The sequence below is a fragment of the Pygoscelis adeliae genome, unplaced genomic scaffold (genome assembly GCF_000699105.1).
Source record: "Pygoscelis adeliae isolate BGI_AS28 unplaced genomic scaffold, ASM69910v1 Scaffold106, whole genome shotgun sequence".
NCBI classification, from domain to species: domain Eukaryota; kingdom Metazoa; phylum Chordata; class Aves; order Sphenisciformes; family Spheniscidae; genus Pygoscelis; species Pygoscelis adeliae.
The window spans coordinates 2,196,728-2,214,829 of NW_008824939.1; the positions used below are offsets into that span (position 1 = coordinate 2,196,728).

Sequence of the window (18,102 nt, forward strand, 5' to 3'; positions counted from 1 at the left end):
TCTGTTTTGCTGTGCTAGGAACACTTCCAAGCCTGGGAGTGGACTAACCTGACCTACAAATGTGTAATACCAAACAAAAACAACCCTCACGCTTTTTCCAAAGTGCTCTACTTCATTTGTCAGCATATCAGCCTTGCTTGGAGTTAATTTCAACTTGTGCTTTTTGATCTGTTACTGGATCTCACTCCAGACCCGGGCCACCACTGCTGCAGCAGAATAAAGTCTGAATGCGTTTAATAGATAAACAACACTTAACAGCCATCCTTCACTTACATCATGCAGTTAACTCCCCAGAGGAACAGCTCCGATTTTATGACTTGTTTCCAAACCCTCAGTGTAGAGTTTTTATATGCAACATATTGCTAGGAAGTACTTACGGCAATACTGGCTAAATACTGTTGCCTTATTGCTTATATACTCTATATGTAAGTACATATATAATATAAATTTCACTTTTGTCTCTGTATAATTTCTTGTCTATGAACATTAGTCATTGAGTTTAAATTAGTCCTAAAAGAACATTGTTAAAGTGTACGGGATGACGTTGTGAAGACATACCTGATAAGATGACTGACATACCAACTGCAAGTCTCCTTTGAGTCAGTAAGAATACTCTTTGCACAACAGAGAATAGGCGTCTGACACTGCTCTGTGAGCCATTATGCTTGTAAGCACCAAAGCCGGAAAGCCTGACCGCATCATGCAAATCTGCCAGTGTTTTTGCTCTTGACTCTATAGTACTTAAAAAGGTTCTTAAGTGATACTGTAACCAAGAAGATTATATCAAGGGATTTGTTTGATGAGAAATTATTTAAAAATCTGTAATTTTTTAATTATTTTTTTTAAAAAACACCATTTCACCCTCTTCCTCAGAAAAAAAGACTGAGCATTAATTAAGCTTTGGGAAGGAACAAAAATCATAATTGAGAAAAAAAATTGTTGTTTGTGATCCCAAATGTTCAAATTAATTCTCTCTAAATATTTGTTCTCGTAGATGTATGCCTTCAAACTACTTTTGTCAAGGTACAGTCTGTTTTTACACCATGGGAAAACTGTCATTTCACAGCAGAAATGTTGCCTATTCCAAATTATATAGCATAGTTCCACTTGACGTACACGTGTCTATTAGCTATGCACTACTTAGACACCAAATAACATTTATTGAACATTTGCAATGGTTCATTATAGGGCAGAAAGTAACACTGTATTTGCTAAAGTAGCAAATGCATAACAGAACTCCTTTGGGAATGCCAGTCACAGCTGAACAAAAACTCGCAATGCTTCCAGAAGCCTGACAATCAGAGCAGTATTAATCCAAATGGAAGGAACTACTGAGTTTATGTAAAGTTAAAATTATGTCCAACTTAGCAATTAAAGACATATTGAACTATTTTATCTATTTAAAACAATACCCAAATCTGCATCATTTTCAGACTAGGAATAGGACGAGTGTACTGCAATTATTTTGCTGCAGGTAAATACTGATTCTCACAGCATGATGGGCTTTGCCTAAAGGACCCTTTATAAATAGGCCGCAGGACAGTTTCAGAGATGCCACCAGAGAGCAGCAGTATCCCATGAGAAAAAGAAAAAAAAGGCAATGAAGCTCTGCTATGTGACTTGTCTCTACATTTAAAAAAAAATGCATTGCATTAAGTCTTCAGCAAAGGACATTGCACGAAGACAGCAGCAGCAGAACTAGAGAATGAAGACTGTCACTAACTGCAGAAGTAAATCCTAGGGCTCAACACAGACTGTTCTAAGCCCAGTGAAGATGATTCCGTTTTTCTATTTCTTTCCATTACAGCTTAAATTAATATATTTCATTACAAAACTTAAATGCCTCAAGCAGAGGTTCCTAAATCTATGGAAAAGCAAACAAGCCCTTTCTATGAAGTTCAGGACTGTTTATCTGTGCAGCACTTGGACATTACAGTGATGGGAAATGCAGAAATTCTAGCATGGACCTACAGTCTTAAGATAGAAACAAGCTCAGGAAAACCAAAAAAACTTGATTTTAAATCATAGTATGATAACTTTGCTCATCATCTTAGACCCATCACATATAGATAAACACAGTTTTCAACACAGAAAATTAACTACTAATAAACTTCATTAAGAGCCACTCACTTAGAAGTAACTACCCTCCTTCATCTGCTACAACAACTAGGAAAAGGAAAGGTTACAGCTTCATCACATCTTCAACCTCAGACTACACAGTATAGCTTCATACTTCCCATTTATTAAGTTACATATTATTTCTATTAAAGGTCTTTTCTGACAATTCACATAAATTGCCCTAAACACAAACCAAGCCCAAATTTACTCATTACTGATCTTTTTTTTTTCCCCCCTTTGCCAGAGACCTAGGATGGCAGGTGACTTTTTCAACTCTTGTTGCAGTACATTTGCATTTTACCACTCTGAAGAATTTGCTTTGCTTCCCAAATAAAACAGCTGGAAAATTACTTAAGAGTTCCTGTCAGCTAGCACAGAAACTGAGTGTTTAGCCTCATATAATGCCAGTGGCACTCCACATGCTTAGTGTTTATATATTTCATTCTTAGTGGAATACAATGAAGAGTGATTCTTCCAGACTGCACTGGCACTGATTATTCTAAAAGCTTTTAAAATTTTAGAAGACTCCTAGATGCCGTATCTTGTATCTGAACCCTACAGCCTGATGCTTACAAACAACAGTACTTAACAGTACAAACTGCGTAAATTAGAAGTATTATGTTCAGCAGCTAAAGAACTGTATTTTAAACAGCTATACTTTTATAGATCACATTTTTTCCATAGCACCCAACAAATGATTTAATTTAATGTATAAACAACTATTTTTACAGTTTATATTTACAACTTATGTTTTCAAAGGCTGTTCAGATGCAAACCAAAAGGCAGTCACAGATTTGCTCCTACCCCTAGGTTATGCAGGTCAAGGGCAGCACAAGGAGGGGTTCTGAAAACAAGACTGGGCTTTAGCTTTGGAAAGGCTTGTTATGAGGTATACAAGAATCACAACAGTTCTGGCTTGTTCTTGTCTACAACTTGTGGGGGAGGAGGGAAAACAGGGATAATGTTTAGGTTATTAAATGTAAAGCACAGAGACCAATACAAAATATATCGTATGTGTTTCTGTAGACAGTAAAACATCTGTATTTTAGAGAGCCATATTTGTATTTCAAAGGAAAAGTTAATTGATCTGAAACATTAAAATTAGTTCTATGCTTAGGACACATCTATAGTACAGTAATTTATTACTATGAATTATCATAGCTTGCTATGAAGTAAATTTTATCAATGCATTTGGAAAAAGAACCAACCTGTTTCAGACCGCATTTCGGTGGCTCTCTCTTCCACTTTAGCAGGGGCTGATTCTGTTGACTCCATTACTGCAAAAGGTCAAGTGACAAGCTTTTTTTATTGCGCCTCAATTTCTGCACCAACAAAAGTTCTAGATAAAATGTTAAATTGTGATCTTGAAGAACTCACCAGTCTGTAAGAAATGCACCTTCTCTTAAGCAACCAGTGTTCGTTGTCACATTTCCCAGATATTTTAATTTCAGCTCTAAGGTCTTTTTGAACCAGAGAACTGAATTTTTGTTCAAACAGAACAATTACAAAAGAACAATACAAAACTTTCTCTAAAATTCTTCCTCTCAGCTATTTCCTATTAAACCTTCTCTGATCCAGAGAAGCTAATCTTTTCTCCCCCCCAAGCTGTCCACCTGATTAACACAAAAACAATTGCTATAGTTAACCTAACTATAATTAATTTGTTATTTTCTGCTTTTTTTCTGATCTGCGTGCCCTAAAGCCTGCCTACTTTCGCACACTACTTTAAGCCAATCTCAAAGTAGTATTGTAGCTTTATTCAGTAAGTATTCAGTAGCTCCTTACAATCTGAAGATGTTTGGCACTCATATTTTAACTTGAAGTTCTTATCTCATAAGGTGGTATTTCTTTAATGTTTAGCCAAATTGCCATACTTTCTGTTGCCTCCCAATTAAACAGCATAAAAAGATTACCAGTCTCATTACTGCTTTCACTTTGATCTTCTGGTGCTCTAGAGGGTGGTGAGGGTGCTTTGCGCTTCATCCTCCGTAGAGAGGAGTTCACGGAAGCGGTGTCACTGAGCGGCAGAGAACCTTTCCGTACTAATCCCGGAGGGCCCTAAGAAGGGAGACAGGGGAGGAAGAAGATTATTAGCAATCAAAGAAAAACAGCAAAATAGCGGTAGTAATTATTCTCCAAAAGTATTTATAATACACATTTGGGAAACAGAGAGTATATACCTATTACCAAACATACTATGTTTTTCATCTTAATTCCTCCGAGGAGTAGATTAAAAAAAAAAAAAAAAAAAAGATTTTTTTAGAATAATTGAATATATTCACAGAGGTACAAGATACAGTGGGGAGGGGGATCAGTTGTTAATATATAGTATAAAAGAGGATTTGAATTCTTTTATGCCTGAAGGCTATTCTATAAACCCCAAATAATTCTTTCCTAAAAGTAGCTAAAAATCACTGTGGAAAGAAGCTTTGACTACACCCTGCTGCAATGACATGACACAATGTTCCCTTCTCCATTGCTTCAACAGCAGTCCTAATTGGGCTGTATACATAATTATTAGGATTTTGCTTCTCTATCTGAAATACTTGAACTTTTATAGAATTTTTTTTGAACGCCAGCTTTCAAAACTTATCTTGGAAAGTACAACTGTCTTACAATCATAATATTACAATTAAACTTCAGTAAGTAAGTTGTAATAGCAACAATTATAATACCTACTGATGTTAAATTGTAATAATGCCCTCATTATTGTAGCAAAAGACAAAAAATTTTCTTAATTCACAAATAATCAGAACCGTTAAAAAATGGACAAAGGCTACCTACTGAAGACTTCATAGTTTTTACGATACAGCAGTCCAATTGCATTTTAAATCGTTTTTGAAATACGTTCCGTGTCTCAAAAAGACAGTGGCTGTAAATTTGCCTGCCACTCTTAACTGCAGTTCGCCTTATGCTGAAGAAACCTTGTATTTCCACATCTATTAGAATGGTATCGTTCCGGATCTCAGCAACAAAGGAGTGTATTTTGGCATTAGACACAGCTGCCTATTTCTGTGGTAATTCTGATCCCTATCACTTGTCTACTCGACAACATAATAAAATCCAGCAGTGACATTCATTTCTTGCTGGAAGGATCCACACAGCAACTGGATATGGGGTCATCTTCAGAGAACTTCTCTGTGCTTCAATGAACCAGCCCACTTCACAAAGCAGAATATCGAGGAACAGAGATAGCATAAATACACCTACAAATTTTTGTTTCACTGATGACCCTTTCAAAAACATCACTGACAACAGAATTATTGACCGTGTCAATATCCGTGGAATAAGATACTTATCATTTAGAAAGCTACCACCAAACAAATACACATCCTACAGTAAGGGGAGTATTTGGTTGTACACAATCAAAACTATAAAGAAAATTACTCACAAGAGACAAGATACTGGCACAAGATGTCTGTGAAGCAGTGTTTGGCAGCTCCTGTTAGATCTCAGTGGAATACCTGAATGAATGAACTGGGACGGTGAAAACCATCCTCTGAGCTACTCTGGGCAGACTCCGTCATCTGTTTTGTCCCACCTCGATGTCAGGTATGACAGATCCCTGAGATACTTTACTGCACTGTAAGGAGCAACACTGTCCAAAATGTTCACACAATTCTTCTACCTATCACTTTAATGCCAAAGCAAGCAACTCAAACCTTTTACAGCAAAGCAGGACTCTGGGTTTTAAGGAGAAAAAAACAAAAGAACATTTCACCTTGTGCTTCAAGAACAGCAGAGTATATGGACATAGCACTCCACTCCTAATTAAAAATACTTGCATGCTTGAATAGTTTTTAAACTATTATTAAAAGTCAGTTTCTAGATTAAAACGTCACACGACAAAAATCACTCTACACTTTTATAGTTTCTTATTCACAGTTCCCAAACAGTTCTACAAGAAAATGAATGAATAGTATTCAGCATCTGAATTTATGCAGGAGGGGATGTCAAATATAGTATTATTTCCCCAAATGAGGCTTTTTTTATTGTTAAATCATTTTCTTCCTTGCTGTTGGGCACTTCTATTTTTCTCCTCTTTGGTAGCTGCAGCTCCTCCATTCTGCACAAAGACACTGCTTCTCTGTTCAAAGGTCTGCACCCTCATCTGCTTCGCACAGGCTCCCTCAGCTGACTTGGCTGGCACAGAGTTCTGCGCATACTCGCTCAGCTAAACAGATGTCACCAGAGTTCCTCCTGCACAGAAAGAGTATGTGTGTAGGGGGGAAATAATGTTCTCAGCGTAAGAGCACAAATGCTACTAGAAGATTTTTATAAGCCTTTCTACTGCCCTTTGCATCCAAAGAAACAAACGATTTGCAAAGAGATTTCGAGAAAGTACTAAATGTTCCAGTTAAGGTTCAAGTGTTGAACAGATTTTCTCAGGAATTATTCAACATATGAATATTAAGAGCTTTCAAATCCTAACAAAGGCTGTAATGTGAAAATAGTACTTTAAACAGATGGAAAAAAATAATGTTATTAAGACATATCTGACAAAGTTTTGGAATATACATCTGGGTGTTCATGTGTCATACCAACTGCCAATGATAACCAGTGCTTTATCAGTTACACTTAAATTAAAAATCATGTTAGAATCACTAAAGTAATTAATTGTGCTTGTGCAGAAACACCAGTGAACTCTGTCATAACTTCCACAACATACGTAGGAGTTCCACTTTTGACACCGTACATCCTCCTCTCATCCTCGAACAAGCAAGGGTGGATATGAAGCTTTTTAGCCTCCAATGTGTACCGACAAATTTGGCACCAAGTCCCACACCACCCCAAGCAGACACTTATAGAGGCCAGTGCTTCCAAAGTTCCAGCCTCTGTAAGCAGTGGCAGACATGATGCCTGGCCTTTCTTATAATTTCAAAAAGCAAAGGAAAGGTAATTAAGCCACAGTAATTTTGCAGCTGGAATGGAAGGCAAAAAAAAAAGTAGTTGGGAAAGAATGTAGTGGTAGTGGTGCATTTCAGTGTGCTGGAAAGCATACCTCACACCAAGGGTCACTATATACACATTTTCATACCACCAGTACCTACCTCTTTTGCTCCATAGATAACCAGGTTTACCAGAAGATATACAGGCGACTAGGATATCAGGCACATTGCTAGTCATACTGCTAGTATTTCTTTCTTCCCTTTGTACAATTATGCATGCAAATGTACGTCCAAGGAGTAACAGGGGAAAAAAAATTGTATTTGCTCTTACAATGATTAATGCGCTCAATTTCTATTACATGACTTAAGCTTCCCAAATACGTAGCCAAAGTACTAAAGAGGAAGTAATATACCTCTGACCTATTGGAAAGAAAAGGACATACAGAATATATTTGGAGAAACTCAGCTGGTGTTATTCTGTCCAAACACCCAATACTACTATTCTCTCCTACGATATATCTACATACTGGCCGGTAGAGAACTAAGGACAATAAGGGGACAAGGTTATGCATTTGGTATACCGAAAAGTAGATACATGCAATCTTCACCACCAATTCTGAATGATACCAGACTCATATCAAATGATCTTCATGAAAACTTCAGCAAGAGCAAACAGGTAGTCCTGAGCGTTGTCTTCTGCCAGGTAACACTGGCTCTATTCAGGACCTCCCTGATGTTCATAGTGCTTCCTGCATCATTGCCCAACTTCTCCTTTAAAGGGCTGACCATCAAGTTTCAGGCAACTGAGCCTCTGGTGTAACTTCTTAAGTGTGGAACTCGTGCCTCCCAGAAATCTTAACTAAGCTGTTCCGTGACAGTGGCTAATAAATCTTTTCAGAAATACTTTATGGTTTAGTTGCTTCCCACCCTTCCCCCATTCTCCCATCTTCTCCTTCCCTTTCTTTTCTAAGGCGTAGACTGGAGATGTCAATTTCTTTAGGAGTTAAGGTTGTGTAAATAAAAGCAAGCTATATTTCTACAGTTGAGAAGTCCTATCCATCACTTAAAACTGTAAATGTTTTGACTAAAAATCTCCACTTAATTGTTCCTACCCAAGCATAGCTTCGGTATACTCCTTTACAATAACTGAAAACAGTGTAAGGAGACAAACATTCATGGGATAAAATGAAGACATCACAGTCTAGTTTTTATAAATAAAGCATTAGGAAGAAAATCAGCAATGACATTTTGGACATAATCAAATGCATTTCTTTTAAAAGAAATTTTCTTTTAAAGAAGTGTTATTACTAGAAAATTGCATCCACTTCTATGAAAACTGTGAAGATACACATACTGCATTATACAACAACACTTTGCAAAAACCCTTGAGAGTCCTCTCTACTTGCAAGTGTATTTAAACTTGCTAGTTCTAAACACACTTCTGGCAAGAGCCATCTTGCCCAAAATTAGAACTGACAAACAAGTGAGGGATTTCAATATTAGAGACTAACAGGCTCATTTCCAATCTGATTTAATGTAGAAATTTGCTGGACAAACATTAACTATTTAAGCTTACTAGTCATCTTCTAAGTCTCATATAGAATGAGCAAATCATGCTACATAAGAACTTGTAAAAGCTACCCTTACATCCATTGTACTAATTTCTCCCCTAAAAATAGGAACATATCTCCAAAAACTAATTCTGTAATCACTCTGAAATTGAGGCAGAAAAAATTCCAATCCTCATACCAGCATGTAACCGCTCATATAAAGAGAAAGCAGTTTCTTTTTCAAGGAAAAAGAAGTGGAGAAGCTGTAGGAGGTAAACATTAAAACCCTTTTTCATACTGTAAGAAATTGGACTACAATTTGAAGACAGACAACAGTGAGAACACTGTTCCCTTAAAGTTGGCTCATTTCACTGTTGTCTGATGTTACTACTTTGGCATGTTTCTATCAAAACCAGGCAAACAGTTTATCCAGGCAAAACTGACTTTTCACTTTGTCTTCCTTGTGGATGTTACAAAAGAGATCTGTCCATAATAAGGCACATACAGAAGGTCATCCTGGTCCATAGAAGAAATAAAGTATGTATCCAGTCTGCCAAATAAACCGAAGGGCAGGCTTCAGAACTTAGGCGTTCTTCAAAGCAGTATGATTTGCAAGGAAATGCTTCTTGTAAGGCAAAAGCAGATAAAAAGTAACCCTTAAGAAAAAAAAAGGATATCCTGAGTTTTGTAAATTAACTTAATGGGACACTGCAATAACAGTGAAACTCCCAGACATACTAAATAGCCCAGCAAAAAAACCCAATCAGCCTGGTGAGCAACCCAAAAAAGTCTTTAAATCCTCCCAGCAGGACGCATATTTTCAACAGTGGAGAATATGAGAGACCAAAGTCTTATATTGTTTACAATGAAATAATTGTGGTCTAGTGTGACTATTGTACTTGCTGCACTACTGAGAACTGACCTGAATTAAACAAGTATAAATTGGTTACTTTGGGTTGAGAAAACATTAATGCACATGATACAGATGATGAAATGCTGTGCAACCATCAAAACTGACTTTGTTCTACAATGCTTATATATTTCATTTAAAATTCTGTATTTAGGATATCAATCCTTGCAATAAAGACTGATTCTTACTATGTATTTAAATAGTAGCCAATTTAATTTATAAAGTTGCAAATCCTGTAAAGGACATTTTTATTTAAATAAAATTATTTTACATTGTCCCTCGCCTAGCACCTTGTGTTTTTAAGGGAACTGTCCTTTATTTTACAGTTAAGTGAAACCAGAAGTCTCAATAGCTGGAGATACCTTTTTGTTTATTTTAGAGACTTCAGTGGAAGCTCTGAGAAACAAAGCTTCCAAATCTTCCCCTTGCCAGCATTACTCAAGCAGTGCTTGATCTCACAGCAAAAACAAGTATTTGTTGGGTTCTGTTAGTGATGAAGCCCTACTATATTTTTTTCTGTTCTCCTAATTATGTGCATACAATTTTGAAAATCAAGAGTCTGACTCACCCATGCGAACAGAAAAGTCTAAGTTGGAAGGGACCTTTGGAGATCATTTGGTCCAACCTTCTGTTGAACACAAGGTCTTAGATTAGGTTATTGCAGGAGCCTGTCAAGACACAGCTTGAATATTTCAGGCGAGGGAGCTTCTACCACTTCCCTTGAACAAAGGGATTATTCCATTCTAGATAGAGAATTTCACATGCATCTTTTTTAAACCTCATGCCGTTGCAAGCCTGTCACTGTCTCCCTGAATGGTGGCTCTTCTGGTCTGCCTACCTCTCCACCCAGTTTGGTGTCAACTTCAAGTTTGTTGAGGGTGCATTCAATTCCATCATCTAGGTTGTTCATAAAGATATTTAACAGTATTGGACATACTACCAACTCCTCAGGAACTCCACCTGGCAACCAGTCTGACTTTGAGCCATTAACTACCACCATTTGAGCCGGTTTTTGTCCTACCTTATGGTTCATCTGTCTAGTCCATACCTTACTAGCTTTTCAACAAAAAAATGTTGTGGTAGACTGTGACAAACACCTTGCTAAAATAAAGGTAGATGACCTTGTCCTTCATCCTTGGACTTCTGCTTGCCACTAAATTACAAAAGCCCTTCTTGTTGTTCTTGACATCTCATGCCACTTCGAACTCCAGGCTTGCCTTTGCATTCCTAACTGCATCTCTACATGTCTAAGAAGTATCTCTATATTTCTTTTTGGGAATTGCTCTGTCCCCTTTCCATCCCTCACATGCTTACTTTTGCACTTGAGCTCTCTCAGTAGCACATTTAAATGGGACTGTTTATTTTTATGCCTACTCCTTTTCCCACTTAGGTGAATGGACCGCTCTTGTGCTGCAGGAAGGCTGTCTCTGAAAGTATCTCAGCACTCTTCCAAGGAGCAGCTTTATTCTCCAAGGAAGTCTCTCATAGGATCCCTCCAAAGAGTTCCCCGATCAAGTTGAGCAATATGTACTATGCGGTCTAAATTCATTCATTAGATTGTATTTATTGGAAAGTAGATATTAAAAAGACAAAATATTTTACATGAATTAATAAAATTCAAAGCACAGAGCAAATATTTGCCCACATTTAAGTCCCAAGTGCTGTATTATCTGATAAATGACTGTGCAATCAAATCGGAATGAAACAGAAGTCATCTTAAAAAACACATGCCAAAGGCTTCTAAGGGAGCTGCACAAAGTAGTACAAATTAGAAGATACACACAAAAATATAACTTAATCTGGACTTCTGTCCTTTCTTTGTGAGCTATTCAACTTCAGTCACATCACTTTAGAGGAATAAGAAATGTCAGTACAAAATAATAAATCTAAGCAATTTTGTTGAGTGACAGATCCTAGCCCAGCAGTCACACATTACTGTTAGACATAATAGGATATTAATAATTTAAAGCATGTTGACATTAATAAATTATTTTCAAAAAATTTGAATTCAATTAACAGACAAACATGATGAGGTAAAAAAAGATCATGATTTTTTCCCTCCCAGAGTTCCTTTTATTAAAATACAGAAAGAAACCTTTGTCTTCTTCAAATAAAAAAGCTTTTTCTCTTGTGGTTCTGTGCATCAATGAAAGAGTAAATCATTGTATGAAGATAAAGGAAATCACAGTTTGAAATCTCTTGTCTCTAACACAAAATTAATCTCTCAGGCTTGTATTTCATTTAGTTCTCCATTTTATTTTTCTAGCATGCCAATAACCTCATTTATTAAAGACCCCTTTAGATTCTGCATTCAAAGCGAAGTATGAAATTTAAAAAAGAATTATAATGACAATTTTAGCCTTGATCTTTAATTGGAATTCACAATTGACAATATGTGCGGTATCAGGATAATGCTTAATGCATCAATTCTCCCAAATTCTGTTGGCAGACTTTCTGCACTGCATGGGATATCTAGGTTACTTAAATATGCAGCCCACATATCATAGCTTCAATTAAATACATCCCTATTTGATTAAAATAAAACCTTACTTTAACTTGCTAGGAGCACAAGAATGTTAAGACTACTCCCAAGATTTCCACCTTTTCCTAGTAATGTAATGAACAAACCACTCTTTATCACACGTAACTAAAACATTAAAAATTACTGGAGATATCAAAACATCAATTACTGGATATAATAAAGTGAGACAATGTTCTCACATTTAAATATATAAACTATTCATCAAAAAGAACAAAAAGGTGCTCACAATATCAACTTATATAAGAAGTTGGTTTTGCCTTTTCAAAATACAGCAGCTATTTTGGATACAGGATGTGAAGTTCAAAAGGAACGCATCTTTCAATTTATGTAGTTATTTTCAAACTAAAACTTTTAAAAGCAAGTACTACACTTTTATTTCCAATTTATATCGAGCCTCAGCAGATATTAACAGGGTTATCAGAATTATTCTGGCTAAACTTCTTGATTTAAGAGAAGTGAAGCAAATGTAACTAACCTGTTCATTCCTATCAAGGCTGTTAGATTTCACAATATCAGATGCCGGTCTGACTTGGGCTTGTGCAAGTTCCTGGGGAGCACTCTGAGAATTTGGCATAGGCGGTAAAGGAGCTCTCCGTTTCTTCGGCATTTCAGATGGCAGAGTGTTTGAATCATACTGCTTACTAACAGTGTTAGATCTCGTGATGAATGTTGGCCTTGGCTTGCTCATCAATGGAGTTGCTGGGGCACTGGCAGCCTTGGAGTGCAGGGGAAGAAAAAAATTCCAAGTTACTTATACTTTCTGGAAAACAACGAACCGTATTGATTGCTCAATATGAATATGTTTCTAGAAGTTTTGCTTATACAAAGTTCCATCTTACTTGTTCTCTTTTCTTCTTGCTTCGTTGAAAAAAGCTGAAAAATCCTTTGTTTTCTTTCTCCTTCAGAACATCTAAATTTTCAGATTGGTAGGAGTCTAAAATAGAAAATAATCGTTCTAGATGTTATTTATTGCACAGATTATTCCTCCTGCGTTCTTACTATTTCACTGTCTGTCATAAGCCTCCTGGAAGGATATACAAAACAAGTCGTAAATCACCTATATTAATAGTTCTTCTAAATGCTGCAAAATGAACAGGTTTCCTACCATCCACGTTCTTCCTGCCTTTCTCAGAACTCAGAATAGATGAGTTTCAGCTGCTATTAATACCCCCAGCACTTAACCCAGCCCATCCCACTCGTTGTGTTATGGTTCATATCACAAAGGCTGTAAAAGGGAAAAAGAGGATCAGCTTCTCCAGCTCTCAATTCCTAACAGTTTAAATTCATGGCAAAGTGTGAAGTGGGACAATTCAGGCACAAGCCTGCACATGGTATGACTAAGGAGAAGGATCACCGAAACACCTGATAGGTGCTGCACACATAACTGCACGGCAGTCATAGTAAAGGTAGTCAAGTCCACTCTGGTATCTTGCAGAATTTACCCTCCTTACGTCGTCTTATTCATGCAAATAAATTGTAAATATAAAGGTTGTCTCCTTTTAATTTTTACCAGGTTTGACTTTCTTAAAGAAATCCCATTGAATGCAAATGCAGTAAGCAACAGAAATCAACAAGACCGCTATTTATGTATCAACATAAACATGACTGTAAATTTAATCAATTGATCTAGGGTAAAAGTATACGGAAATACTTTATATATAGCTGGGTATATCCACTTCTGTATTATCTTTTTAAATATGCATTTATGACAGGACAGAGAATTACTCATGACAGTTAAGCAGATGTTATAATAGGGGCGGATGGTAATGTCGCTTAAGTGCTACAGTTTCACTGCCTATTTCAGTAAATCGTACCTTGCAAAGATGGTAAATTTAAATCAACTGGTGATGTGGCTACAGAAAGACAAAAAGAAAGACAGAAAATGTGAATCTGAATCAAGGATGCAGTTACAAGTTACAAACACAGAAAGCCAAGCTGAATCTTCAACATTAGGAAAAAGTAACTGGGTACTTTCCTGAAATAAAAGGCTGTGTATCTTTACTACCTAATGCTATAAGCCATTTAAGAACTTGAGCCTGACATGCAACATGCAACACAGACTGGAATCTTGTAAATAAGGAGAGAGAGTCCACTTATACGTCTGAAGGAAAGAGGAAAACTAGTATATAGAATAGTTTGCTCTGTAAGTTTTGGATTGTCAGGCAGTCCAAACTTGGAAAACAAAGAGGAATGTATAATTAAAATACAATCTGAAAAAATAAGATTTGAATTTAAATTCTATTAAGTACAGGTATACCTCACCATTTACTTTCATAAAGCTGAAAATTCAAAGCTTTGAAGTTGTCTGCAAAATTGAAATGCTGAACTACTTTGTGTTAAGAGAACTGAAGTATATCTATATTTCCTAGCGGGGCACTGCCTCGTGGAAAGTGTATATGCCTTTGTATTCTCTCCTAAGGATTTTTGGCTGTTGATTCAAATGAAGCACATGTCATTCTGTGCAAAAGGCAGCTCTACCAGTCTGTAGATGAAAGCAGTAGCCAGACAGCAAACAAGACAATGCACTATGGGCACATGTAGTCCAAGTAACATGTTTAGGCAAGTAAAAATATGTTGTTTTCCAGCGAAGAAGAATAAGATTTCATTATTGTTTTCTCCATGGGAAAAGGACGTATTTTCCAAATCTATCATTCTCCTGTTCTTCAAGATAACTGGCCTTTAGGAAGTAATTGAGAGAATTCTTGAAACTGTAACCACCAAACGATAAGGTTACCATATTTAGGTAGAAGGGGGGAAAAGACACAAACAAAAAAACCAACAAAACCCCCCAAGTTTTAGAGCAGAAAGAGAAACAAGCAAATAGAACAGTGGTCAAGAACAGGAACGAGCCAATATTACTGCATTCTATATTGAGGTAAAATTTCCTGTGAGAAATGTCTGAGACAGAACAAACCACACTGTATAGAATTTTTAATCACAGCACAATAAACCCTTCATGAAAAAGACAGGCTTACAGCTGTCTTAAAACCAGGCATAGGAATGTCTGTACAGATATCAGGAAGTTAGCTCATAGTGCCCCTGTTGGACCATGATTAGAAAGAGAATTATTATTCCATCACAATCTATAAAATTAGCAAACAGCACTCAGAAATATACATAAACACCATCAGAATACACTTTTAAATTTTAAATAATTTTAAAACAAACTAAATTTCTCTAATGTTTCTGTTCCTTTCAGCTCATCGTGATTCTATGTCTTTTCTATGAGCTAAGGGAAATACAGTGGTGTTGGTCTTCTTGGGGAAAGGGTGGGGGAAGGGAAGGAAAGGCAGGGGTTGCTTTTAAGCAATGATTTGTACTTAGCGACCTTTGCTGGTACCTAACACTTTGTTAGAAAATAAAACCTTTCTATAGCACTTCTCAAACATAAGTACAGGTAAACTTGTCCCAGTTTCAATTTTGTGGAAGACTAATGTAATATATACTAAATTGCTAGAAATTAATTTCTTCATAAGTAAAAAAAACCCAACAAAATGTATACATTATTGAAATACCAAGTAATTATCTTTTCTATAACTGCAATTTACAAAAGTTATCTTACCTCGACTGATATCCATGGCATATAATTCTCTTAGTCCAAGGTCATTAAGAGATTTTGTCACATCAAGGGGTTCTTGAGACTGGTAATTCTTCAACAGCAGAGTGTGTGAAGGATCAAACTCACATTTACTACAGATAATTGGTATGAGTTCTTGAAGGGGTGCGTGCGGACTAACTCTTACTACCGTCTTCTGTGTCTTCTTGTAGTTTATCACTACCCTTACTGTTTGCTTAAGAGAAGAAAGTTCCAATAAATACCAGCACAAATTCTGAAAGAACTAGCATTTTTATAACAGCCTTACAGTAATCACAGGAATTCCCCTTATGGCCAACTTCACCAATGTTATAGATTCAGTAACATTACCAGAGAAACTAAGAACTAATTTGCAATTCCCTTCTACTCAAGAAAAGAACACATGAAATAGTCTGCTCCTCCTTTAGCATCTGTCATTTGCCTGCCCAGCAGGGTACGTGTCTGGAGCGAGATGCCCTGCTAGGTTACATTAGGCAGCTGTAGAAGTCAGCCAATGAGCCGTGAGCGCGGGCGTGTGCACGTGCGTAGGATGAAGGTAAAAGGGCAGCAGCAGAGCTCCCCTGGCCCCGCGTAAAGTGCTTTAGATAAATTAAGAAACAGTATTTTTCTATACAGCAGACAAGGCGGGAGGAAAGATTTAGGCAACACCCAGAAGTTGCTTTAGCACTTCTAAAAGCTCCTGCCTTCTTAAGGGTATATAAAAAAAGTCAAGTAACAACAAAAAAGTACAGTACGTATTAAAGGAAAATGAACATACAATCAGAAGGGCATATGTATCACAGCATGACAGATGGTACAAGTTGTTGATTATCAGTTCGTGGAAGGCTGTATTCAGCCACACTTCATCTGCAGAATTTGTCAAAAGCACAGTAAGGCGGGGGATTTCAAATAATATTGTAATGTTTCCTTCTTTTGGCAGCAAATATGTTTGCAGCAACAAATTGTGATATATTTTACCTAAGAGGAGGTTATCAAGAACATGGAGCCAAGCATTTCACCGGGGTGCATGGTGAGAGGATGAGAGACAACAGGAAAAGCTGAAACAAGAGGCTGAGCCACCTGCTCAACTTGTTGAATACAATAGTGATTCTAATTTCTCAATATGCTTTAATTTTAGTTCTCACCTCTGGTATAACCGGAGCAGGTTTCTTCTTATCCATTTGTTTTGGCTTTACAATCACCTTTTCCACTTCAAGCATTCCCACTGGTGTGTTGGGTTTGAATTTAATCTGGCTATTTTCTGCTGATACCAACTCTATAGTATAACTTGATGGATTTAAATGATACTGTGCGCAGAGAAAGATCAGCAAGTCCATCATGGGCTTCCTGTGAAAGACAAATGGAAATCACAACAGATGACAATTAAGCAGGCTATAACAAAACATGCTGCTAAACATTTAACCCGAGTCATCCTTTCCCTTCCACAATTAAATAATTACTGCCAGGCACCAACTTTAAATATCTTCAACATCAAAAAAAAGCGCCAAACCCAAAAAACCACCACTAAAAAGAAAATGAAACCAGCTTGCACAAAAGTATGCCAAGTGCTTGAGCAACGGGGGAAATTTTTGCTTGTGTGAAGTGATGCTTTTCCTGAGGTCAGCAGGGAGATGTGGATTAGCCACCTCTTTTGACATTTAATGGGAACTGTAGCAGTGGCAATAAATGCCCTGCTATTCATTAAGAACAGTTTCCTTCCAGAGCTTGAAATTCTGCATTCTGAGGTTACAAGGGACTTTATTTTCAGAAATTCTGAGCATGAGCCATTTGGAGGAAGCAGGAGAAATCAAGTTTGAGGAAGTCACCTTTTAAGGAGGTCTTGCATTAGGGATCCCAAAATGAGAGCCAGGTGTTTAATACAGACAGAGAGAAAGAAGCTAAATGACAATATAGTAGTTGAATGCCATTTCTTGAGAAGCTCTGTGTGATGCAACAGATGTCCTTTTCACAATTAAGTATGGCAAACCGAATTTTTCATATGTAGTCACTAACTGTATGTCCTTGTTCTCCCAGTGCTCAATGAAGAACACGCAGAATGGTGTTCAAACAGGCTGAACATTCCCAGTTACTACTGGAATAAATTTATTAAAGCTGTACTTTAAACAGAAGTGCCACAGAAGTTTAAAAAGACCAAAGGTAAGGAGAGTATCCTAACTTTGCATGTTACAGTAACTGAATAAGGTTATACTTCAGGTCACTGGAACTGGTCATTCCTCAATAATTTTTAGAGTTGGGTAATCATCTGTAAGGAGCATTTCATTTTGATGCCCTCTGCATCTCTCAGTTACAGCTACAAACAGGGAAATCTATCACTTGCTCTGTCTCACAAGGATATTACGAAAATAATTTAAAAGTCTGAAGCAATCAAATGCTATGTTGAAAAGAACACTGAAGTGTCTAAGAGAAAATTACTATAGGGTTTGGCTGGTATGGCTTTATCAGAAATCTTAAATTCTAGATGTAATCTCGTAACAGATGCAAGTATTCTGGTAGCATAG

General features: G+C 36.9%; 1 protein-coding gene across 1 annotated transcript in view; it reads right to left on the bottom strand.

Annotated features, from left to right (window-relative positions):
* The window catches only part of COBLL1 (cordon-bleu WH2 repeat protein-like 1), a 52,125-nt gene that overhangs the window by 14,465 nt on the left and 19,558 nt on the right, over positions 1-18,102 (bottom strand). Inside the window, exons 3-8 of the mRNA XM_009325392.1 lie at positions 16,729-16,930; positions 15,572-15,800; positions 12,849-12,943; positions 12,485-12,724; positions 4,032-4,176; positions 3,327-3,395 (exon numbers count right to left, since the gene is read on the bottom strand). Coding sequence (XP_009323667.1) covers positions 3,327-3,395; positions 4,032-4,176; positions 12,485-12,724; positions 12,849-12,943; positions 15,572-15,800; positions 16,729-16,930 — 980 coding nt within the window. The remainder of the gene's footprint in view (positions 1-3,326; positions 3,396-4,031; positions 4,177-12,484; positions 12,725-12,848; positions 12,944-15,571; positions 15,801-16,728; positions 16,931-18,102) is intronic.